Below are 25723 nucleotides of genomic sequence, written 5' to 3' on the forward strand. Positions count from 1 at the left end.
ATGCACTTTATGCATGTGATTGCACTTTAAATCCATACAGTTCTAGAAAAACAAAAAACAGAGCATCTTAGACATTAGAAGAAAAAAAAACCCCAACAAGATTTGCTGGGATGTTAATGTAAGTCTGATCGAGACGGAGGAGATGGGACAAGATAAGTGATCAGAGCTGATAAAATGGGATGAGGTGTCTCAGCCCTGAAGGCATTTAGGTGTAGACTTTATCTCTCTATCTCTGCAGAGTACAGTGGTTTCTGCTGCCTAGCCTCAGGTAATAACAGCCAGTATAGCGATGATAGTTTCGATGTACATCAGTTGGTCAGCACTCCCTCGCCCCACCGAAAAACAAAAAGTGAGCTTGGAACTTTAGACAGGAAAGAAAATGAGGTGAAAAGAAAAAATCTGCGATTGATGTAATACAGGTCGGTGTTTTTTCCTTTTTCATTTGCATGCACGGCACTTATGCATGTTAATCCAGAGGCCTGAAACCATGGGAGCAGTTTAACCTTCATTGACTACGGAGCTTCCTCTGCCTTTGAGGGCCATTGTCCATGTGTCTCTATTATCCTGCTGGTCACGGTTCCCCCTGCTCTGCTGCCCCCGCTCATATGGGAGATATCTGTAGAATAATTCTACCTGTCTGTTTCTATCGCCTTCTCCCTGCTTCTCTCCCCCTCCTTCCTCCCCCTCTCCATGCCTGACCTTTCTGCGTTCCTCTCCATCTGACCTTGGTGTTCTGTCAGATCGTTCCTTTCCTCCACCTCGCACTACTAGCCTCTACGTACCACCGCCCCCTTAAACAACCCCATGCTCTTCATTTCTACCCCCCGCTGACTGCTTCTTTTGCTTCTTTCCTCCATGTCCCTTAGATCCGCCCCCTAGATCACTTTCCTTCCCTCTCTCCTCCCCTCTCCTCCTCTCACTGTCTCCCTCTTCGCTCTCTGCAGCCGTACATACTCTGCTTTTTAATTAGACCGACTCACTAGCTCCACCTCCCCCTACCTCCTACTCTCCATCCCACACTCCTTCTCCCCCAGCCTCTCTTCGCTCCCCTCCCTCCTTTTGCTTACAAGGAGACAGGGGGCTTGCATGGCGACATGGAGAGGAGGTCATGATGAAGAGATGCAGAGAGAAAAGGCGAGAGAGCAAAAAAGGAGCAGGACGGGGAGAACTGAGAGGAGCATCTGAGACGATAACTGCCTGTTTGCTCACTCTTGCCTTCTTACTCCCCCTCCTGTCCTTTCACTTCCACACACAGAACAAACGCTCAGACAACTAGCTAGGCACAGCGGAGCTGAGAGCTGTGAGGGATGGATAAAAGGGTTCCCACGTGAAAGGCATGAATCTACGAGAAAAGAGGAGGGTGAAATAGAGGAAGACACAACCAGAGAGGAGGAGGAGGAGAGAGAGAGAGAGAGAGAGAAAGAGGTGAGCTGGAGAGGAAAGGGAGACAAGAGAGGAGCAGATGGACTCTGCACAGAGGAAGGGGAACGGTGCGAAGCTCACTGAGCAGCAGTGACAGAGAGGTGGGAATCAAAAAAAAAAAAAAGCAAACATGAATGCCAGAGGGATGGAAGAATGGGAGGAAGCGACGTGAAGGAATAGCTTGGGAAGAGGGAGCGAGCACTTGTGGGAAGACAACACAGAAGGAAAACAGGAAGAGAGAGACAGCGAGATGAGGTATGTGTGACTCAGTTCTGTGTCCTGATGGAAGATAGTACAGCAATCTCATCAGCAGCCTTCTCGCAGCATCACCATAGAGATGGAGAGTTAGGCAAATCAGAGAAGAGGCGAGATTTAAAAAGCAGCGTACAAGTGTCTGTGTTGATTGTGTGCAGTGGACGTTGGCAGCGAGGACATATTTGACTTATTGTTTTGTTCTGGCTCCCAACAGCCCGCTGAATGGTCCTCGCATGCGTGCACACACGTGCCTGCATACATTTTGTTTACATACTCGGCAGGTGTGTGTGTGTGTGTGCACATATTCCAGCAGTGGGGGTGTGCCCATGCTGATTTGTGTTTGTGTGTGTGAGTGTGTGTGAGAAATCTAGTGATTTCTGGATTTTTGCTTTACTGCAGGTGTGGGAGTCGTTTACTGATACTGGGCAGCTTTATGAGAAGCTTTACAGAGTGAGAAGCTCAGATTGGTTTGTCGGCGGTGTGGCGTTGCAGATTCCAGCGGCGTGCTTTCATTGCACATTTGTCATGAGCAGGATTGTGTGTGTGTGTTTGTGTGTGCATGTGTGAGTGTTTGGAGCTATACACAGAAAGTTTAAGGAGGAGGCTCTGAATGAGGGAATTCCATTTGTATGGATCTGTGTGTGTGTTTATTTATGCGCGCGCGTGTGTGTGTGCTGCTCTGGCAAGATGAGCATTTCAATTTCAATCATATTAACATGCTTCAGTAATCTTCTCACACATGTGAGAGTAATTGTTTCTCATAGTTTGCACATGTGTTTGCATCCGTCACTGAAGCAATCTTGTCACTGGCGCGCATGAAACAATCCCAGCCGTACACGTACTCTTTCGCGCGGGTGCGCGCACACACACCTCCACGTGCACGCGCCACGCGCAGGTGCAGATTCGTGCGCCCGCTTTTTCCTGTGTGAAGAAACGCTGTGCTGTTAATCCCGACTGTTGTCGCGCAAGTCTTTCCCCCTTGTTCTCTCCCTCCTTCTGCGCTGCACCACTGTATCGCTCCCTTTCATCTCATCTCTCATCTTTAAAGAGGTCAGATATTGCTGTCTCTCGGCTCTTCCGTCTAGCACTTTTTTTTCTTTTAGCACATTGCTTTTAAAAAAAAAGAATCTGTCATCTATCTGCGTCACTTCATTTTCTGTCTTTGCCCAGGAGAAGTTAACGTGTCCTTTTCTTTTATTCTTAATTTCATTTATGCACTTGGAGAATATGCCTATCCGCGGGCCAGGTGTTTCCACTGGACTGACAGCATGCTGGCTTCATAGGTAACACACTATGATGTACTCTTGGGACATTAGTTTGGACAGCAACGTTGCAGCCTGGCAGAGAGTTACCCCCCCAGGGGAGTGGACTGTGCTGCATATGTGTAACATGCTGCTGTGCACTGGACATGTCCGTCTGACCACGAGTTATGAGGTGTTGCTGAATTCACACAGAGACCTTGGGAACCTTAGAAATCTGTGGCACAGAGTGGCGAAGTGACGTGAACAGTAGAAGAATCAAACTGAGGCAGCCAGCGAAGCAAGACAATTGGGCTTGCAGAATGAGCACAAGGAAGAACAATGTTTACTCTGGCTTTCTTTTGCAGACACCCAAACATTCTCAAATTTGCTCACAGTTGGCTAAGTATGCTTATCACCATCCACTGGCCTACATATATGGATTTCATATTAGGCAGAGGATTTTGGTTGAAAGAGGACAGATGGAACAAATCATTTCTGGCACTCGCGCTCGGAAAGATAGAGGTAATCCAGCCATCCTTGAAGAAAGCTGGAACAAGTAGAGTGTCCTCTTTAGTAAGAAGCTGGTGAGAAACTTTGCGAGATAACATATCATGCATGTTTGAATGACTTTTTAAAGTCATGAAGGCGGCAGGGGAAGCGAAAGTATTTGCCACCTGAGCTGTGCAGAGCATCGCAATAAAGCACTTTAAATCACTGTGGTACAGATCTGTTATTAAATACAATTTTAAGAGTGTTCTGCACTGAAACTCAAAATTTTTTCATGTCTGACACAAATTCAAAGAGTTACTGCTTCAAAACAAACCTGCTTTTCCAAATTAAGACATCTGTGTCTATGTGTGTGTGTGTGTGGTGGTGGTGGTGATGGGGGGGGGGGGGGGGGGGGGGGCTAACGGTATTACCAGGCCAGAATCTCATGGTTATGCCAAACAGTGTGAGGTGAATAATGATTGTTTTCTTGTCGCTTGGGAACAGCAGAAGCATGTAGTAAGCACGGCTTGGCCTTCAGGTCTGAAAAGCAAAGGCAATGCAATGAGTGGCTTTAATTTGTTATAATGACCAGCAGGGGGAGACTCCTCTGGTTACAAACAAGCAGTGAGATTGTATAGAAACCTATATGAAAATAACTACAGTACGTTTCATCTGATTTGTGACTTTCATTAAACACTTTGCAACAAGAACAATCAAAGACTGCATACTCCTGATGAAGTGGAAAATTTCCAGTCTCTGCATCCAGAAGCCTAGCTCCATCTAGGCTGACCCCATCTAGGCTAGTTTTTAAGTATTGTCTTGAAGATCAAGACAGCATTACCCATTTTCTCTTCCATCAGTCTAATATTTTTTGTGACGGTATAGTGGGAACTTTTTGATAAATAATTGTTTGTGCAAATCTGTCCATGACTTTTTTTAGACTGATCATTCTGAAAAACAAACCACACAAAATCTTCTTGGTGGAGTTGCTTAGTTTAAGCCTTCTTCAGTACAGTAACGAATGCTCGCAATTAGAATAAACTGGAGGAAAAAGAAGTTTGTTGGACTGAAATGCTAGCTACCAGGTTTTCGTACTAACATTCTGAAACTTTAAATTTGACATTTTAACCATGGTCGTCCAGGTTTTGGGGTTAGATGTCGTGAATAAGAGCTCAATCAGACCAGCAAGCCAAAAGCACCATTAGCTTATATGGTAGTGATCATATAAATAGATGATATCGCAGGGTCTGCTTTCTCATTAATATTTAAATTTCACTGTAGTTTATCAAATGCGCACCTTACTATATTAAGAAAGCTTTTACACTAGTCATTTAAACTGTAAACTATTTAGGAAAGTGCCTGCTGAGTTCATAAATCAGATTGCAGCCGGAGGAGTCTCCCCCTGCAGGTCATTAGAAATAATGTAATTTTATGATAGAGTTTCGTTAGAGATTCGTAGAACAAGAGACACATGCAGCTTTCTAATGCGTGTGGGTTAACATCCAGAGGCTAAACTTCTTTCATTCTCAGCCACGGTGGTTACCACTTGGGCAATAGCTTTATTTTATACAGCTTGATTATATAAAACTTACTTTGCAGCTAGAGCTTGATGAAAAACAGCTTGCCAAGATTGAAGCTGGTCAAATTGGAATGCCAGTAGCCTACATAGTCATAATCAAACAAACCAGCATTTACATTTAGACGCTATTACACAAGTGTCTGACAGGAATGACAATGGCTGTGTTCGCCGTGTTGCGTTGGGTATCTAATGAATTAAGAATCATAATTTAATTTGTGTTTGTTTAATTTAATTTGCTGTTAAGCATGATCAGGCTCAAGACTTTCAGCGGTGAGAGGCAGCTACAGCAGTAGTACTGTTTTCTAATTTAAGTACCAGCACCGAGGACAATACTTTTACTTGCTTTACTTCACATACTCCCTTGCTTCTAATAATAATAATATGTTAAACCTATATATAATTCTATGCTGTTGATTTGCGCATGCATGCACAAGCCTTCTATTTGCATTTTTAAACGCACTTTCTGGTTTTATTGTATTAAATAAAACTGAACATCCCTTTGTTTGCGAGATTGCTGAGCTGTACTACACTCAGTGCTTACCTAACAAAGTAGTTATCTTCAGGCAACTCCCAAGGAGCTGCTCTTGAATTGGAAATCTCTTTGGACAAGAACACAAACACCAAAACGGCTTATGCATTTTGCATCTCTTCTCTGAGCCGACCGTTGTGTAAATTTCTGTGACAAAGCACAGGTATAACTCTTAACCTCCGTGTGCTTACAGGACCGATAGCTGATCATATAGCTTTTCTTAGTTCCTCTCCACTTCTCCCTTAAATGCCCTGACACGCTGATGCTCCTGATTTACCACTTCACTGAACCCTAACCATGACATTTCCTCTGCTGCCAGGGGTTGCTTCCTCCTGCTTTTGCCCCCCCCCCCCCCCCCCCCCCGCCTGTCTGTCTCCCCCTGCCTCTTCCTCCCTCCTACTTATTCCGATTCCTACTCCTCTTGCTTTGCTATGTGTCTCATAGCATCTCTAAATATATCCCAGCATGTCTACCTCCTCTCCTTCCTCTTCCTCTTTCTGCCTCCTCTTCATCGCAGTACTCTCTGACAAATTTTAAGCGTGCCTAGACAATCTGATCTGACATGTCTTTACATAACAATCCAATCCATGACACCTCCCATCCCCTCTGCATAGTTGGACCCAAAAGTGTGCTACTGGCATGGATACAGTTCTCGGTATCCTTGAAATCATCAGAATGTTATTATATCCGTGGAACCAGTCTTGACTTCTTCTATTTTGAATGTTCAGATGCGTTTCTAAGAGTCACAACAGCTTAGCACGGGATGATCAAATGTGACCTTAGCATTTTCATGATGCACACACACACACACACACACACACACACACACACACACACACACACACACACACACAGGAAAGAGAATAGGAGCAAAACCTTCTTGGAGACGTAAGCAGATAGCAAAGAGACTATGGTACATCCTGAACAATAACTGCTAAGAGTTATGACTCTTGCTAGGACTATGCCACTGCACACCTTCCACCTCTTCCCTGGTGATTTATCTCTTGTCTGCCAATAAAGCTCAACATGGAAATGTCACATGTGCAAAAGGGCTGCCCTCAGCCCTAGCGGTAAGCCCATGCAGCATTAAGAGGGGGATTCATTAAACTGTCAGCGTAAATTTTGATCCGAGGGTAGTTTGCAGAGTGAGGGGGATGAACTGTGGAAAGCACAAGCAGACAAAAAGAGGCAGCAGAAGAGATTGCTGCAAAGCATTCGGTAGATTGGGAAATAAAGATAGAGCTGAGAGTGGGGAAAAAAAGGAGAACGGCCAGATGGGAGAAAGATGAAAGAAAGGTGTGCTCAGGGTGACACGTCCAGAATGAGTAAGGGTAATGGCCCTATGATACGTAGAGGAAAATCTGTCAGGGTGAAGGTTGAAAGGCTGCTTCGTACAAGAAATGGGTAGACCAACGACCGGAGTGAAATTGGATATTAATGAAAAACACAGGAAGGGTGGAACCACTAATTTATCCAGGGAGAAGTGAGGAAAGGAGAAATCACCATCAAGGTCAAATGAACAGAAGTTTCTATGCTATAGATGAACCGTAGCTTGTGTTTTTGAGCCTTCGTAGTGCACCGTCACCCACGCCCGCATCTGAAAAAATGCGTACCTCAACTCAGAGTCATTTGTTTTTTCCGGGTGATTCATAGTTAAGTGGCTCATCTGTATACACGGCGGCGATAAGAAAGTAAAATGAGAAGGAATCCCGCGGGTTGTTTCTAAATCCATTAATATATCACAGTGTGCATGGTTGATATTTCCCCTCAAGGCTCTATCTGCTGTGACTTTAATCATGATTAATCCAAATAACCATGTTTTTAAAGGGGTTGACGGGAGGGAGGGAGGAGGGGGGGGGGCAGTTGTGCCAAAGATCCTCCTCTTCAGTGGAAAGAAAAGAGAGGAAAGCGAGGAAAACAGTGGATGTAAATAAAAGTGGCAGCCCCTCGGGTATCTCTCTCCCTAAATAACCTGGGAGCTGTGAAGGAGTCACTAATTACCCCTCCCACAGAAGATGGGAGGGTGGGTGGGGTGAGGGGAACAGAGTAACAGCCAGTCACACTCGCACAACAGAATTAGCCCGAGCCTGTCAGTGTCAGAGGCTATCACGGGGAGATAACGAGGAACAGATCCATAGATCGTGTAAGGCAAATGACAGCATCACGCCCGGCTGCCTGTTTCGCAGACAGGAAATGAAGTGATATATACTGCATGTATCAAGGCCATAGATCGTCAAAAACAGAGCACGGAATCGGGGTGACGAGAACATACTACTAACTGCAGCATGGTGGACAGACTGTCACAAAATGACCAGATGAATCAGAGAGGATGTCACCATGGCAGATCATCAAGAACTGATAACAGGGCAACAGACTGTAAAACATGGAGGAAAAAGAGAAATCTAAGGAATACGACAACAGTCGTACTGTGTGCCCATGAGCAGAAGTGATACTCAATGCAAAAATTATTGCTGTCACTAAAACACGGCTACTTTTAACAATACTGAGAGGAAAGAGCGTAAAAAAGGAATGAAACATTATACACCCCCCTTGGCCAGTGTGAATAGGCCTTAATTACAATCTCTTTTCACTTGTTTTCAGTTTACATTTCTTCACTGCTGATGATACACCAAGCCTTTTTTTCTCTCTCTTTTCCAACCTCCATCCTTTCAACACTTTTTCTGAATTCATGTCTCCTTTTCCCATTCTGTGTTGACCCCCGCTCTCATGCATTTCAAAATAGCTGCCTATCTTACATCTTCTTCATTATCCGGAGGAACGAGCACATTGTGTTTCGATGGAAACTGAAGCACAATAATATGGAAACAATTACAGTCTCTTATTCGTCTCTCTCTTTATCTTTCTCCTCTCTTTAGGAACTCATGCTGCCTTCGACCATGAGAGAATGAGTCACGGAGAGAAGAGCTGAGAAAAGAAAGAAGCAGAGAGAGAAAAAGAAAGTGATAAAAAAAAATTTTAAAAAAGGAAGCAGAAGAGACCAAAAAAACAAGTAAAAAAGACCAGATCATTATGGGAACGCAGTCAAGCCAATCCCGTACTTTGGCCATCCAATCTCCTGAGGGCCCAGGGGACAAAGCAGGTGGAGAAGGACAGGCTGCCAAGTAGACCAGCCAATGTGATGGACAGACAAAGGATAGGCTGCATTCCCTTCCTCTCCACTTATCTGCAGGTAACCTCCCTGGCCTCTGCAAGAGTTCTTCTTGCTGGAACGTTACAGAGAAATGTGAATAAGAGGCAAAAAATACATGTACAACTTCAGAAGACATGAAACAGCATGGACATTTTAAAGAATATTTGATGCTGCATATATTTATTTTTATATAAGATTTTAAAGGGAAGTTTAAGACAAGTTTTCTCACCGATATCTATACTATACCTTGAATTGGGAAAATGGTAATCCATCTTTTCTTGAGGACAATCTTATTTGCAAAGGAAGTCCTTGGTGTACAGATGAGCTGAGCAGCTAAATGCAATACTGTATAGAGACTGCTACATCTACAGTATTTTCTGGGATGAAAGTGAAACGTAGTCAGTCAATCGTATAGATCTCTCACTGTTACACTGAATATATAGTGATGGAGCGATCGCTTTCCTTGTTGACACACTAACACAAGAGATTCTCCACAACAGCAACCTGCCTTCACAGTGTGTGGATGTTGTGGGAGCGAGAGAGACTGGAGAAATGGTGAGCAAAGAGCCTGACCACTTGCTCACAGGCCAGACCAATGGCAAGAGCAGCTTGGCAGATAAGTTACCTGGGACAATGACCGTGCGCTCTGTGCTTCTCAATCGAGACTCCCCCGATATCGAAAGTCGCCTCAAGCGGCGCCGCAACCGCACCCACCAGGTCCGCTTCAAAGACCTGGAGGATGGTAGCAGCAGCAGTGGCAATAGTGGAACAGGGGAAAACAATAGCCATCAGAAGCCTGTCAAAGACTGTGACAGTCCACATCCTCTTCGCAAACACAGCAGCAGGTCCCCCCTGCCATGGACTGACAGGGACAGGCCACAGACCAAGGATCTACCTGGCCAAACCTCTGTGGTTGGGGCTGTGCGTGGTGACATGGCGAGCACTATAGAGGTGGTGGCTGCCTTTTTAGCTCGAGCGCCTCCTCATCCATTGACACCTGGTCCTACACGTCGAACCTGGGCACCACCGCAGGCTAACTCTCTAACCTTGCCAATGACACGCAGGCCCAGTACAAGCACCAGCACAGCCATTCAGACCTCCCCATGCCTGAAAAAGCCCCAATCTCTCCCTTCCTCCCACACTCGTAGCCACAGCCTTGGGGACTCAGTTGGGGTGGATGGGGACGACGAACATGACTCTCAAGACGAGTTCCTTACTCACAACCATGTGTTGTTACCTGCGTCCAAAGATCAGAACGGCCCTCCTGGCCCAGGGGAGCGAACTGTGGTGGAACGAAGGTCTAAAGTATCAAGGACAGAAATTAAGTCTGCTGTAAAAACCTCAAGGCACAGCTGCCCCCCTTTAGTCCTTCAAAATGCTGAGCCATACCACTGTTCCTCTGTATCCTGCCGAGATGGCCCCAAACGTCAGGGAAGCAGTACTCCCTCAGCGATCAGGAGGAGAAAGCGTCTAAATAGGACAACGAGTGATCCTGGAAAGGAAGTGCACTACTGCACCACTCCCACACAGACTGAAAGTCCCAGTCCGTCCCCACCCCCTTCAAATACCAAACTCTGTACCACTCAAGTTCAGACTGAGAGCCCATCCCCTCCTTTAAGTTCAAGGTACAGCACCTCCCAGAGTCAAACTGAAAATCACCATTCTCCACCTTCAAGTGAGGAACAACGCACAACCCAAATTCAGACCACCAGTACCAATCCAGCCCTACCTCTGAATGCTGAACAGTGTACGGCTCAAATACAAACAAGCTCTCCCAGTCACTCTTCTGATCGTAAACTTTCCACTACACAGACACAAACTAAAAGCCCGTTTGCTTCCCCACCTTTAATACCATCACCCAGCTCAGTGCAAATTCTGTGCAAGCCTATATTCCCAACAGTGACTCCAGACCCTCCTACTATCCAAACAACTACTGTGCCTTATTGTACATCTCCCCCACCTACAAGTGCACCAATACAAACTCCTGAGCACTGCACAAAGCTACCTTGTACTTCTCCAGCCAAGTTAGCTTCCACAATCCCACCTCCTCCCAAAGCACTTTCCATTCCTTGCGCCACTTCTGTACCTACTGTTACCCAACTCCCGGTCCCCTATTACACTGTTGTGTCCCCACCAACAACACCCAGCACAGCCGCGGTCTGCTCCAGTGCTTCTTCAGCTGCATCGCCATGCCCCACCCAAAACTGCACCCCCCTTATGTCAAACGTGGTGTCATCCCCTCAGTTAAACCACTCCACCCCTACCCCAACTATAACACCCATTATAACTCCTGCTGATCCCACCAAACAGCCAACCCCTGCCCCAAATATAATACATCAACCACCATCAGCAGCATCAAATGCTACACCTTCATCAAATGTAACTCCCTGTACATTTGTTACTCAAACTGCCATATCTTGCACATCCATATCATATTACACAACTACACATGCAGTTGGTCCCCATGCACCTCACTTGAATCCAACTGCACCTTCTTATGCCACAGTTATTCAAACTGTCTCTCATTGCAACATCCCATGTCAAACTTCGCAAAATACCTCTTCTGCTTGCACAGGCATAACCCCTTATTCCTCCCCCGTCCCAAAACTGAAATCTTGCACTTCTCCGCCTCCGCTTGTGAAAACCTATGCGTCCACTCTTGCAAATGTTCAACAATGTGCAACACCAACTAAAGCCATTCCTCTGTACTCTTCCACATTTCGTGCTGCACCACCATACACCCCCCCTTCTCAGACACCGTACAATGCTCAGGATAAGAGGGGCATTCGACTTCCACCTCCTCCTCCACCGCCTCCACCATACACACCACGAAAAAAGGGAAATGATCCGCCAGGTCCTGCAGTCCGAACACCCATGCTCAGGGCAGACAGCAAGGTCAGCAACAAAGATAAAGATAGAGAGAAGGAAAAAAAGGAGGATATAAAAGACTCACCAAAGCTCTGTGAGAGAGCCAGCTCTCTGAAGCACAGAGCTCAAACTCCGCCAGTTGCTGTGATGAAGGGAGAGAAGCAGTCCTCCTCCTCCTCCTCCTCTCCTGCCAAGGCCTGTTTTAAGCCCAGCTGTCTTAGCTCAGCCCAGGCTCAGCTTGGGGCGCTACACAAAATGCTCTGCTCAGGAGCCAACGTCAGGCCGAACACCCCCAACAGCCAACACGCTCTCCCTCCAAATCAGCAGGGATGCTCTGGATCCAGGGGCTGCTCTGCTTCTGGGGGGCGGCCTACAGCTGGGCCCCTGACTGCCACCCAGGCTGATACTCTGAGACAGGTCCAGGAAATTCTGGGAGGGTTGGTGTCTGGGGCCAGGTGTAAATTGGACCCATCCAGGGTGACAGAAAAGCTCTTGAGTCCCAATGGCCCCTTGCATGATATTCGTAGCTTGCAGACTCAACTTCACAGCCTGGAGGGGGTCCTGGAGACCAGCCAGAACACCATTAAGGTCCTGCTGGATGTCATTCAAGACCTTGAGAAGAAGGAAGCTGAGAGAGATGGGTGAGGCTATATTTAATTTCAGTGAGACAATTTACATAATGAAAAAGTGAACCTGCTTTGAATGTTATTAGACAATTAAATGACTGTTATCAGTTGTAATCACCCACAGATCACGCGCACCCTGCTGTACCCACTAGTAAGCCAGGAGGTGCAGTATCATTCTTTCTGATCACTGGTTGACAGAAAGTGACTTAGTTTATGTAAGCCACATGAACAACACATAAACTCTCCAGTGTACGTTTCACCCTGGTAAGACAGAAAACGGAGACTTCCAAATTGTGACTGTTATGAACAAGTCTGTTTAAAGTAAAACTATGATCTTTAAGTGCTTCACTTGAGACTTTGGTGACTTTGGGGCATCACTATAACATAACCAAACAACAAGTCAACAATAAACTTCATATCAACAGTAATAGAAAACAAAGAGAAAACACAAGTCTCATATGCACCTGGGTTCATCTGATTTATAAAGCAATAATGTACTACTAAGCCTATTTGTTGATGATCTACTGGCTGTATTTTTTTTTTTGCCACAATAACAACTGATAATTGACATTTTACAGTTTCTCTCAAACATAGAAAAAACACCATAGTTAGCCTGCAAAAGACTGTAACTTGACCCGAACCTTTCAGAATAGGCTTTTGTCTCAATGAATAAGTTACTCCTGCCAAAAAACGACAAGCTCATTTGACACTGTGTAAACCAGAGTCATCAGAATGTTTCAGTATTTGGTCGAAATAACTCTACAAGTGATTTCCTCATCTTCTAATTTCCCTAAAAAGTTTTGTTCTACATGTTTCTATTGACAGTGTTTCACTCGGCTTATTTTCCTGATGATAACTGAGTGCTGTTGTGTATCAAAGTGAATTCAGATGATTTATCAAGCAGTGTTTATTGCATACTTTGTAGAGCAAACGTACACATACATTAGCATGTAATGTGATGAATAAAAATTTCCTGCAATTATCATACAACATAGTAAATTGCAGTAAACAGACTGTAAAATTTAAACATAATTGCAAAGACACCCCCCCCCCCCCCCCCCCCGACACACACACACACACACACCACCACCACCACCACATAGATTATCATCGCTTTAAGCACATAGCGTGGAAACAAGACACGGTTTTCTAGTATTCTACATCAATAAACAGTGCTGGATTCACTGGACATCCTGTTACTCTGTTGGCCACAGATTCTCAGCCACCTCACACCTAATGTGTTCGCTTTCAGTGTAATAGAGAAAGAACCATTGAATGCCGCATCCGTCCTCTGCACTCTCCTGGATCTTCTTATATTCATGGCAGGCTGCTTGCCCTATAAAATGAGTTGGCTCTTCAGTGTTAACAAACTGCTGTAACTCTGTTGCTCTCAAGATCTATAAAATATGTACATACACCTGGATCACCAGATTTTGGTTTTCTGGTGGACTATTCTGCATTTAATGACATACATAATAAAGTGCAAAACTATTTTTAAAAAATGGTAAATGGCCTGTATTTTTATAGTGCTTTACTAGTCCCTAAGGACCCCAAAGCGCTTTACACATCCAGTCATCCACCCATTCACACACACATTCACACACTGGTGATGGCAAGCTACATTGTAGCTACAGCCACCCTGGGGCGCACTGACAGAGGCGAGGCTGCCGGACACTGGCGCCACCGGGCCCTCTGACCACCACCAAACACAAAAAAGTCTGCTTTTAATTACAAAGACATGCCATGGTTGTTAGTTATTTGCTTAAATGTCCTAAAAGATATTAGCAAATGCTAAATAACAGACGATAACAAAGAGAAATACTCTCTTTGATGTGCATACATTTAAAGCTGAAGGTTTTCAGATATTGTTTGTGACAGTTTTGACTGTTATTGAGCCAAAGCAACTGGGAACAACCGAAGCTTGTTGAGCCCAAACTCTAAAAATATGCAATACACATACATGCGCAGCTCTTACATGACAGCAGGGTCAGCACATTTTAATGGTTTGCTGGACTGTTCCGCAAGTAGAGCTCATTTCCTGAGCTTGCTATTAAAAAAGGCTGTTGGCCTTTTTAAAAAAATCACAATCAAAGTCTGGAATTTAATTTTAGAAATTTCACACACTAGTGAAGATGGCCCCGGATCACACCATTGTTCTTTGGCACCACGTGCCCAAGGTGGTTTCCAAAGGTAGTGTTACCAGTAGTGTGAAAGGTGCTGCTGCCTGGGGTTAAATCAAGAGCCTCCAAAGGGCTTGTTTGGTTTTAAAAGTAGTGTGAAAGCCCTGGGCTAAAAGAGGAGCTATCCCACAACTGAAGCTGTAAATGTGACTGCAATCCTTGGGCTAATGGAACTGTAAACCCAAGGCTACCAGAGCCTTGCAGCACAGTTCCAAGCACAGTGTGAGAAGCCATCTGTTAATTTTTAACAGTCAATCGCTCAGCCTTTATTAAATTTAGAAAGATGGATAGATGGATAGATATCAAAGCCAGACATAACAGCGCTTTGCACTAATAGACTGTCTCTTCTCTCATGGAACGGAGCAGACAAGTGGGTTGTTGTAGACAGATTATTCTTCACCAAAAAGGGAATATCCACAGCCCAGCAGTAATAACTTTCCAGCATCGTGTGCTCTGAATATTACAGATAGATGGTTGTTGTGCCTAAGCCTTGCTGTGATGAAGCTCCTCTATTTATAGCCAATCCCCCTACTGCACACAGTGTCAATACAAATCTCTGTGGACAGAACACAATATAAATTTGGTCAGAATGAAAAAGGCAAAAGCTAAAACGGCAGGTTGAGCGACAGAAAGAGGAAAACGCAACACCAGATTGAGCACAGCAGAAAGCAGGGGAGCATCTGTAGTTATTTTGACGACGTCTCATGTCAGTCAGGCAAGTGTCAGCTCTCAATATGCTGAGGAACTGATCTCATGTCAGACCACGGGGAGGCTTATGGGAGTTTGGGCGCACCTATTTCGCGAAGCCTTGTTCCTCATGCATGTATGCAGCAGGCGGGAGAGACTGTCATCAAGTGGTTTCAGATGCTCCATGCCTCTTTAGTGTAAAGCCCTCCTCATCAAGTCTTTAATTAATCTGCTTCCTACATTGTAAGCAGCTTAGTAATTTCTTCAGCCTTATCATTCCAAAATAGTACATGTTTGGGGGGGGGGGGGGGGGGACGACGCGAAAGAAGAATCATGGATACACAGGAAGGGATGCGTGTCTGTGAATCCATGGAAAGACTTGACTGATGTCTGAGCAGCGTAATCCAAATCACAGTGTTAACACTAATGCCAGCCCTTTGAAGACATCTGAACATGTGACTGAACACCCTACTGTCTCATAAAGTGACACATCTTGCATGTTCCAGTATTTAAATTCAGTCCCCGGCCTTGTGCACGCAGACTTGACTTCTACCTCATAAGCATTATTTTATGCCTGGAGTGATATAGTGACTCATGGTTTACGTAACCGACCGAGCTCGTTGGAAGGGGTATCGTTCATTAAAAAATGATCAGGGGTGATTTCAGGGAGGAGATCGGTTTATATTCAGGACTTCGTGTGCCAAAAATTTGATTCAGCGAGGGAAAAATGATAACCTCAATATGTCTTTGTGGGCTCACACAAACACACAAACACAAAAGCATTCCTCTTTTATTTTGTTCCCCTGATATGTCATCTCTGTGCTTCTCAACAGAAGACATTCCTACAGAACCGGACAGGACATCGAGAACTGTGGGACCTGCAGGGACTGCGCATGCATCATCTACAGGTACGTGGATGTATACGCATTTGGAAATCTGACTGTTTATTGCTTGCATCACACGTGAGCACCGAGAGCACAGAGCTTGTGTCGGTGCACAGTTATGTGCATCACGCTGTCACTTTGACTCACATCAGAAGTTCAGTTTTATGGCTTGGTAGGATTGCCATTCTGCTCTGTGTGACAGCACGGACGGATATGAAGCACTCTGAGTATGGCCACTCGTTGCATAAACACCGCTGCCAGTTTTGATCACTGAACGCATTTATAAGAGCTGCATTAATCGCAATCATTCTCCTGCTCCTCCTCTAAATTAATAGGCTAAACAAGAAACACAGACTTAAGTCATGCACCTGTGTTCAACCCACTTTTTTTCCTCCCTCTTCCCTCTTTGCTCCTCTCATTTTTCAACTCTTGTCATCTCTCTTTTAGACACACACAGGCACTCACACACACATAGAGTGACTCCAGAATCATTCTGCTCTGAGATTTGAATTAAAATCAGTCAATTAACAAACAGGATTTCACACTTTGAGTGAAAAAAGAACAGAAAAGTGGGGATTGTGACACAATTGAAATCCGTGTCTCCTGCTTGTACATGTCAAAAACTGTGGGGGAGGGGAGGGCGTCCTTCAGAGAGGAGACAAGAGGAGAAATGAAACCCATGATAGAATAGGAGGGGTGACAAGAGTGCTTGCATGCGTGGATGTAATTTGATTATGGCAGGATTAAAGCAGTACTCTGATTATTAAAACTTTCATTTAAACACCTCGGAAGGGGGCTAAGAAATTATTTCATAAATCTGCGAACGGATAACTCAATTAAGGAGACAAAATTCATCATCAGTCTTTTTAATTGTGGTCTGGAGCGGCGAAAAGTGACATGCATTCACCTCAGACTGATTACTTCCAGTGATTTGATTCCGTGCCCACTCGCTCGTTTGTTATTTATTATTTTGCTTATTATTTTATTAGTAAGGTGTTTCCTGTAGCTGCGACGTATCCTCAACCTTAACTCCATTATCAAGCAAATGGCATTATAACTGAAGCTTAGTTACTGTAAACCACATAAATGATTCAATCAAACTATTATCCTAATCTGATTGTGTTCAGTAATTTATTTGTGTGTGGAGAGCCCCTCCATCAAAACACATGGAGAAGACAGTGGGGGCGACAGTTGAGGACAAGAAAGCAAAAAAGAAATTAAAAAACAGAGAGATCTAAGAGACAAGATCTGAGATTTAAAAATGAAAGAAGAAAAGAGGGAGAAGAGGCCTATAAGAAAAGTGATTGAGTTGGAACCTAAATAGGGGTTCATCTTGAAATATTGCCACATTACTCCTCAGGAATGTCTGAAGCAGCAACACTTCCTAATGTTAAAGTAAAAAAAAAGAAGAGAGATTCAAAAGTTATCACTCTGGGATGTTCTTCGCAGTTTTTTTTCTCTCGGGTAGCAGTTCTGAAATATTTGACTTAACTTGACTTAATACTGCAACCTGCCGATGACATCGCAAGCCTCGGTTTTATGGTCAGATGAGGACTTATCAGTCAATCTGCCGCCGAGTCGACATGTTTCTTTCCATGTGTGACAAGAGGATTTTCCTGCTTTGAAGGGGGGGGGGGGGGGGGGGATTCTCTTTTCTCTGCGACTCTAGTAGAGCCGAGTTTAGAAAAAGAGAAGTTGGCAGCAATACAAAAGAAGGTGAAGATAAAGCGTAGCCTGAAAAAGTGAGTGATGGAAAAGCCCTGAAATCTGACAAGGCAGATTTCATCAATTAAGAAGCTTCTTGGAATCTTAGTCTTCGAAGAAAAGCCCAGCTCAGCACGCCGCACTCTGTCAATCTAGTTGAAAAGCTGAGATGGGAGTTTATTCAGAAAAATGAATTCCATTTCAGAATTTTTGTGCAAGACTATTTGTCATTGACAAGTCAGCCACAACAAATTCTAGCTGAGTGATGTGACCGACATTCATTTCAAAGCAAAATAAAGAGTATTTATTTTCACGGATCAGATAAGCACTTGTATAAAAAGGGTCGCGATAAGCTCGCAGGTCAATACCGCTACAATCAAGCCATTGTTTTGGTTTGTTGGCCGGCAGCTCGTACATGTTCCTCAGGCATGTGGTGCTGGTGCTTAGCCTTTGATAAAAGTGGCTGCATGCTTGCCACATCGAAAAGGAGCCAGCAGAGGTTGTTTGCGATGGATGGATGGATGGTTTGGTCGTTTGGGTCCAAAGTTCAAACTACTGACCTCAGTAGCTCTGTGAGGGTCTAAGGCAAGAAACTACACAAATGCAGATTTTTCTCCTGATGATTTTCTTCCTCCAGTAATGACCCCCAGCCTCCACTGCATAATGCAGTGTAATGTTCAGGCAGAGCTGGTGCCAGCACTGGCAGGGCAGCGGCAGAAAAGAGGAATTTTCTGCATTTTTGATTCACTGCACTCAAACTGCTGTTTTTTTTGTTTTGCTTTTTTTTTGGCTGTGTCACACAGCTGTTTCTGGTATGGACACAAGCTGAAACCATAGTATTTTTTTGTGTTAATGCACATAGATTTCATCTACATTTAATCTGATTTTTCTTCCATTGCAGTTTTAGAGGTTTTGAGTTAAATCTTATACCAAAATTGAGTTGAAAGATACAGTTCTTTATTTGTCCTGAGCGATCCTGATATCCAATTAACAATAATCATCAGTGTTTGGCTTACAGCTTGCTGGTGGAAAGAGTTAATGCGACGATACATTCTAGTAGAGAGTCGGCAGTTTTCAAACACAGCAATTACACTACGCTTTTGATCCTGTGTAGTAAGTGTTTTTTCTCCTGATTGCCTCAAAGGTCGAGAAAATCCATATTATTCTTTTCAGACTTTGCTTTTGTGACCAGGACAATGACATTTTTAAATTTAATTACTGGTTACCAAAGGGCAGTTTGAGGCGTAATCAATCAGAAATAACAAAGAAAAGAAAAAAACATCCAACTTATTGTCTAGGAAAAAGTTATGTTACGTAATGATATGTGTAAGAGTGGGATTGTAAAATTTGGAGGAAAAAAAGGGCAAAATCTAACCCTCACTTTAATGCAGGCACCAAGCTGGATATGATAAGCATCTCTTTAAAAAAACATAAACACCTAACAACATCATGAATATGTTAAGCACAAAGTTGTTATGATACATGTGTATTTAAGCATGCCTTTGTGTGTCTGCGCACAGGGCTTTGTTCTCGAGTTTCTCAGGACATCGGCAGAGCTTATATAAAAATGCTAATGACACTTTAAGCATGCAAATGTAGATTCTAGTGGCTACAGAGAGTAACATTCTGAGCATTTTGTACCCAAACACGGTTCATAAACAAGCACTTCATTTGTTCTGCCTTTTTTTTAAAGGTCTCATTTTACAGGACGAATAATGCATGATGTATCTGACGCTATTTATCCAGCACCAGTGGCACATTAACTGCATATTAAAATGTGAATTCGATTGTGTGGCCATGCAGGAGTGTTAATTAGTGAATGCGTTTGTGATCCCCACCCCTTCTCTCCCTGTTATTCTTTTTGCTAATGGCGAATGTGCTGTATGAAATGAAGTAGGGAGGTCTAACAAGGAGCTGTTGTGCTTAATCCCCGTGGAGTGTACGGAGACAGCAGCCTAATCAGATCTGTACTCTGCTGCTTTATCTCTGCAACTGCTCTGTCTATTGCTCGATCACGCGTTTCGCTGGAGGAGCTTGATGGGCCGCAACTCTGAGACGGATTAATGACTCCGTGGACGATATGTTTTCATCTGAACTATGAGTCTACTAAAGTTTGCTCTTTTTTTCCCCTTTCTTTAAAACAAAACCTTCGTCGCCTTCAGTGAACAGCAGATAATTGAGGAAAAAAGGAGTGCTGAGGAAGCATTTCTGCCTTTCTTGTTTTCCTTTTCACTGACTTTTATCCACGGAGATATCACTCGTGTTTGTTGCCAATCTTGTGTGTGGCCTTGTTCCACACTCATATTGTTTTCTCTCCATTGCTCTCATTTACAGCCTAGTCAGACTCTTTAAACAATTGTCAATGAGTGCCTGTTCACATCAGTGATATGCACATGCATGCCCAGGCACGGTGGTGACAGAGGATTTCTTTTGCGTGTCTCGTAAGAATCGGGCTGTAGACTGATCCATCGGGATGATTTGAGATGAACATTTTGTGACAGCGCCTACAGTAAGAGTTCTTCGCTCCCCAATCCCACCACACACCGACCGTGAATCAGCGCTTCCTGACGCACAGCTCCACTGGCACAACATTGCACGACAGATATTCGCACGCTGTCCCTCGATTGTGATAGACCCCAGAGAGAGTCGGCTGAGAATAAGAGAGTCTGGAGACTGGGCGTGGGAGATGAATTGCGGATGACTCTCGATGCATCTCAATTTCTCCTTTTTTTAAAAAAATGTTGGCAAGTGTCCCATCCCTTCTTCTCTTACTTCTTCTTCTTTTTCCCCTGCACAAATGTCTAACTCTTGTGTGCAGTGAAATATTAATCCACATCAAGAATTCATCACAACGGCTTTAAAAGATTTTAAAAAGTAATAATAGTGCCGGGGGAGACTTGGAGTCATCTCTTTGTTGGCTCGATATGGGTGGAGGATGATTGCCAGAGACGCTTGTCCAGTGGATTTCTGTGATGGAGCAGCTCTGCATGCCTTGCATGATTAAACATGCAGCACAATGCAAGCTGAGTTTCAGACAGAATTAATTGATTGAGAGAACAAATTGATTGTTTTTTTGTTTTTTTTAAACAGCATGTGGCTTTTTTGTGATTCTGTCAAGCTGTGAAAGGCTGAACAAGGGAATAAAGAAAAGCACACTAAAGTGAAGAACCTAGTAAGAAAATTCATAGTGTCTTTTCAGTTCAATTCAATTCAATTCAATTTTATTTATATAGCGCCAAATCACAACAAATGTCGCCTCAAGGCGCTTCATAGATACAGAGAAAAGCCCAACAATCATATGACCCCCTATGAGCAAGCACTTTGGCGACAGTGGGAAGGAAAAACTCCCTTTCAGGAACTCAAGTGAGTGTTAAGAGTTGTGGGCTGTGTTGCATAGAGCCCTCATTCATACTACTCTTGGCCGCTGTAATATGCTTCTGTCTCCTTCCCTATCCAGAGTGCCACTTCACAGCTCGGTCTCACGTTTCTTTCCACCACCTTTGAATTACCTTCTCATCTGGCCCAGAAGGGCATAGCAGTCCAATTCAAATATTCTCCACCAGAGATGGGTTACGCGTTACTGTAATCTGATTGCTTTTTTCAAGTAACGAGTAAAGTAAGGGATTACTATTGCAAAAATGGTAATTAGATTACCGTTACTTTCCCGTAGGAACGCTGCGTTACTGCGTTACTAAAACCGTGATTTTTTGCGAGAATGTCTCTCATGACAGTGACGTAAGCGAGTGCGACGTTTGTGACAACAGCTGTGTGCAGATAAACAATGGATCATATATCAAGTGCCGGAGAGAGTATGAGCGTGCAGCGTTTAAAGCGTGGCAGTACTGACCTTACTTTGAGTTTGATTCCATAAAAAGTGACAAAAACATTAGTGGCTGTTGTGTGTGGGAAGAAAACTTCCTTTTACACTGAAAAAAAACCCTAAACAAGCTCCGAGTGCGCTACCACGTAATGGGAAATTCACAGAGAAACTCGCGGATTCTTCCACTGACTGCTGCGGCACACCTGCACCAGGGTAAACCTCCGCCTACCCTACTCCTGCTTTACAGGTGAAAATAGAGCAACAGGACCACTAGTCTTTGACTTTATTTATTTTCTGCTGTGTTTTACTTGCATCTATTTGAAAGACTGAGTGTAAACACAAAAAATATTTTATTTTATGTGCTGGAATGTGCAGAAAATAGGTTTATATGTTAAACTAATTTCTTCAAGTCAGAGAATGGTGCATATAATTTAATTTTTGCTTGATGCATAGAGTTAAAAGATTAAAACTGATAAAAACAAGTTTAAAAAAAGAGACTTTTCCATTTGATTACATTTTGTATGATGGCTTATGCAGAAAAAGTAGAATTGGGCTGACAGATCTATCGCTTTATCACCTATTCAAATCGTGTTTTTAAAAAGTAACTAAGTAACTAAGTAATTAATTACTTTTGAAAAGAAGTAATCAGTAAAGTAACTATTCTTCACATGTCCCTAACCGTGGCCCATAGCTACCGACAGCTTCTCATTGTCCTGCTTTTATCCAGACGAATATGCTATTTTACAGGCATCAGAAAGAGGCGTCTTTTCCCACAGATTGCTTGTGTCACTTCCTCTGCTCTGCCCCCACTTCTCCGTTCTCCCCGCCTTGAATATAAATACATTTCACACCTAAATGGGGATGAGGTGAAGTGGTGCAAACTGGCAACTCTGGATTGGGTATAGCAGCAGCAGGAAAGAAGGATGAGAGGAACATCAGAGAGGTGTTTAGTGGGAACAATTGCTACTTACAGCACTGGATTCCCTTCAATAGATAAATGAACCATGACCCCAACATGTTTCTATGCACAGTTTACTGAGGCAAATCAACAATTGCACTATACATGCAGTATGCAAATCAGTAGACACTTGTCCCAAAAAAATCTGCACCCCGATGTGCACATATTTAACAGAGCTCCCCTTGAAACACAGTGATGCGTGAACTAATTATAGATGAACTTCTTATGTTCACGTACACAAGGATATGTCTGAACCTGTATGTAGCCTCAAGGCTTTCATTAAACATTGACAATTCTCTTCCATTATCATAACAGGGAGTGAGAAGACCTGACTGAATAGAATATAAAATGAATTCTCAGGGGAGAAAAACACAGAGAGGAAGAAAGAGGAGGAGGAGGAGGAAAAGAGTGCATCTGTACTTGAAGAAGCAATGGAGCAAAGCGGGGAGGAAGATGAAACACAAAACCTACTTTTATGAAACATAAACCATACAAAGTATAATTTAGTGACAGAGGGACCTGAGTGTGTTTGTGTAAAAGAGAGTGAGCAGACGTCGTCCAGACTTGACTGTCACGTACAGCGTCAGTCTCACAAATCAAGCAAACTCCATCTGTTCCACCATTAATCTGATTTGCTTCTACATTGCAGGGCCAAGTCTGCAATCATTTAAGTGAATGGTCCTTATTTTGAGGGGTTCCTCCAGTCCCGTGACATCATCTGTGCGGCAGCAGTGACAGTTTCGGGAGCAATGTAGTACTAGTGCTGTGATTTGTGACCTCAAAGATGGTGTAAAGAACCCTCGACTGAGACAGAGCTTCCTCTGCTGATGCTAACATGCCTACGGTCCGAAATGTAAAAAACTGTAAAGTCTCGTGGCAGGTTTCTGCTTGTTTTTTCTTTTTTACTGTTTATTTTATTTTATGGTCCACAATTTTTTTAACATTCTGGTGTGATGTCAAAGCACTGTCAACAACTGCAGCGCACACCTTTTTTTTTTTTTCAGAAAAAAAACTCTACAACCCAATGAACACCTGCTTATTCATCACCAAACAGCAGGCAGATGTAATTAAGGTCCATCCACTTATCTAGCAATTTGCTTGTCACCCCTGGGCACGAGTTGATATTTCAGATTTCACTTGCATAGCTCACCCTCGAATATATTTTATATCCCATCATATGTGAGTCAGTGACATCCTTTGATCCTATATGTTTCACTTCCATCACACTAAATAAAGTTTCCTTTATTACCAACTAATTTTGCAGCATCAGATGTTATTCTACCTTTCATTATTTCAAGAAGATGACTCACGTTCAGTGTAATTTTGTGTGTAAAAGACCATTTTGCTGATAAACATAGACAAGTAGTAAACAGCGTCTGAAACAGTGAGTGTGAATATTGCCCATTTATGTCTTAGAAAACAGGATTTATCAGAACCAGTGAAAATTATAAAACACTATCAATGCAAGCCTTGCATGTCAAACGGTGTTCTGTTTCTCTCATTGCGTGTTTTCCACCATCTTTTAAATTACTGCCATCTTGTGGCCACAGTTGGCTATGGTCTCTGGAAGCAGGCTTAACTCTGCTTTAATACAATTCCTCTGGAATCTGTAGTATTTGCCAGTTTTATGGAAATGTCCATGTCCTTTTAAAAAAAGGCTGGAGTTGGGCGAGCCATAAATAAACAGAATAGCTCTTAGACATGATATATTCAAAAATAATTTAGTTACCAGTCAAAACAATTTTAACTGAATCCTGAGGCTAAAGCTGTCAATATCCAGCATCCAGGTGCCTCCTGATCTAAACTGCCAATAACTGAGCTTGGATTTTATGGATGTCTTTTACATCCAGATTGTGGGCACTCCATGGGAAATTGATCCAAACATACAAGCATGAATTCTTTACTGTACAACATAAGCAAATGGGGGGGGGGAAACTAGAGAGAGAAACAGAGAGAGACATGTAAATGGAAAGTGATAGAAAGACAACAAAAAGCTGATACCTGGTATATTGCGAATGTAACTGGATATGACACGTTTTTGTCTCTCTAAAGAAAGATTTGTCAGAGTCTTGACAGTGACCTTTTGCTAACAACCCCATCAGAGCTTTAAGACCTGTGTTGATGTTGGGGCATGTGTGCGCACATGTGCACGTCTTCCCCCCGTGGATGAGCCTGATAATGGAGAAGTGGTGTGTGTGAAATGTGTAAAGGGCAAGGCAGGCAGTTCTTCTGCAGTAATCCATCTTTACTTCAGGGCTGAGCCATGGATCAACAGGCATCTCGCGGGGGAGAGGGAGAAAACACACTGTAGGCATCAATCTCATTCATATGAATCTACACAGTCGAAATGTTCAGCCAGCTGGAGCACGAGATTTTCACAGTGAGAAAACAAGAAAATAGACATGAAGAGCATTATTGGCTCTACATACTTATTTTTTTTATCTTGAACTGCTGACAACACTACAGCTAGGTCAGAAAAGGCGCCGTGGTATGTGACGTGTTCATAGTGCATACATTGAAAACATGTTTGTCCCAGACCATTCAGAGGAGATGCGAAAGCATAAAATTGTTTTATGTCCTTACAAATGTGTATCCATCCACTCGTGAGTTTGTTTGTGTGTGGAAATGACAAATATAAACCTGGGTGTGAAACAGAAGGGTGAGAGACACACCAAGAAAAACAGGAGAGCGAAAACCCTTGTTCATGCTGCTAATCACATACCGAACTTGTGCCAACAGTGAGTGCCAGATGGTGCCCATCACCATTGTGCCATGTCTTTGAAACGGGGAGGAGAGAGGAAGATCAAGAGTGGCATGTGGAACAGGGAAGCTCTGCCTAATGTGGATGATGTGTCATATAAATAATAATCAGGCTAGAATCTCACCCACAGCTAAATTAGATCCCTAAAGCTCATCCACTAGCACCCACTCTCAATCTTCTCCCTGCTTTGGCACTGTGCCTCTGTCATTATCAGATATGATCAATAGATGCGATATTAAATGCTAAATGCCAACTCTGGAATTCTTTTTTCCATTGCTCTAATAGTATTCATGGGGACCACTTTATTTTGGGTGATATAAGTGGTAACTGTCTGCTTGATTGAGGATAATAAGTCAGTGTATAATGTTTTATAGGCCCATTATAGTGTTGTTTTTGAGTTGGCAATTTGTATGAATATCCCTTTGGTTGGTGTTTCACTTCCAACATAAACTCTGGGGCATGATAGAAATTAAACATCAGTAGATCGTGATCTCCATTCTCATTACAGACAAATATGTTTATACCTCTCCTAAACTAAACTCTGGAAGACAAGATGAAAAACAATGCTA

The 25723-nt window shown here is 43.4% G+C and overlaps 1 protein-coding gene across 5 annotated transcripts in view; it reads left to right on the top strand.

Annotated features, from left to right (window-relative positions):
• The first annotated feature begins 659 nt into the window (after window positions 1-659).
• The window catches only part of LOC146514103 (uncharacterized), a 43806-nt gene continuing 18742 nt past the window's right edge, over window positions 660-25723 (top strand). For 2 of the 5 annotated variants that reach the window (XM_085168333.1, XM_085168330.1), the window contains exons 1-2: window positions 7360-12175; window positions 15861-15935. In XM_085168333.1, coding sequence (XP_085024459.1) covers window positions 9219-12175; window positions 15861-15935 — 3032 coding nt within the window. In that variant the 5' untranslated portion in view covers window positions 7360-9218. Of the gene's footprint in view, window positions 1678-7359; window positions 12176-15860; window positions 21232-22089; window positions 24323-25723 lie in introns of those variants that run through there. The other 3 variants (XM_085168331.1, XR_014875330.1, XM_085168332.1) reach the window with 3 other exon arrangements.

The sequence above is a fragment of the Neolamprologus multifasciatus genome, chromosome 7 (genome assembly GCF_963576455.1).
Source record: "Neolamprologus multifasciatus chromosome 7, fNeoMul1.2, whole genome shotgun sequence".
Classification (NCBI taxonomy): Eukaryota; Metazoa; Chordata; class Actinopteri; order Cichliformes; family Cichlidae; genus Neolamprologus; species Neolamprologus multifasciatus.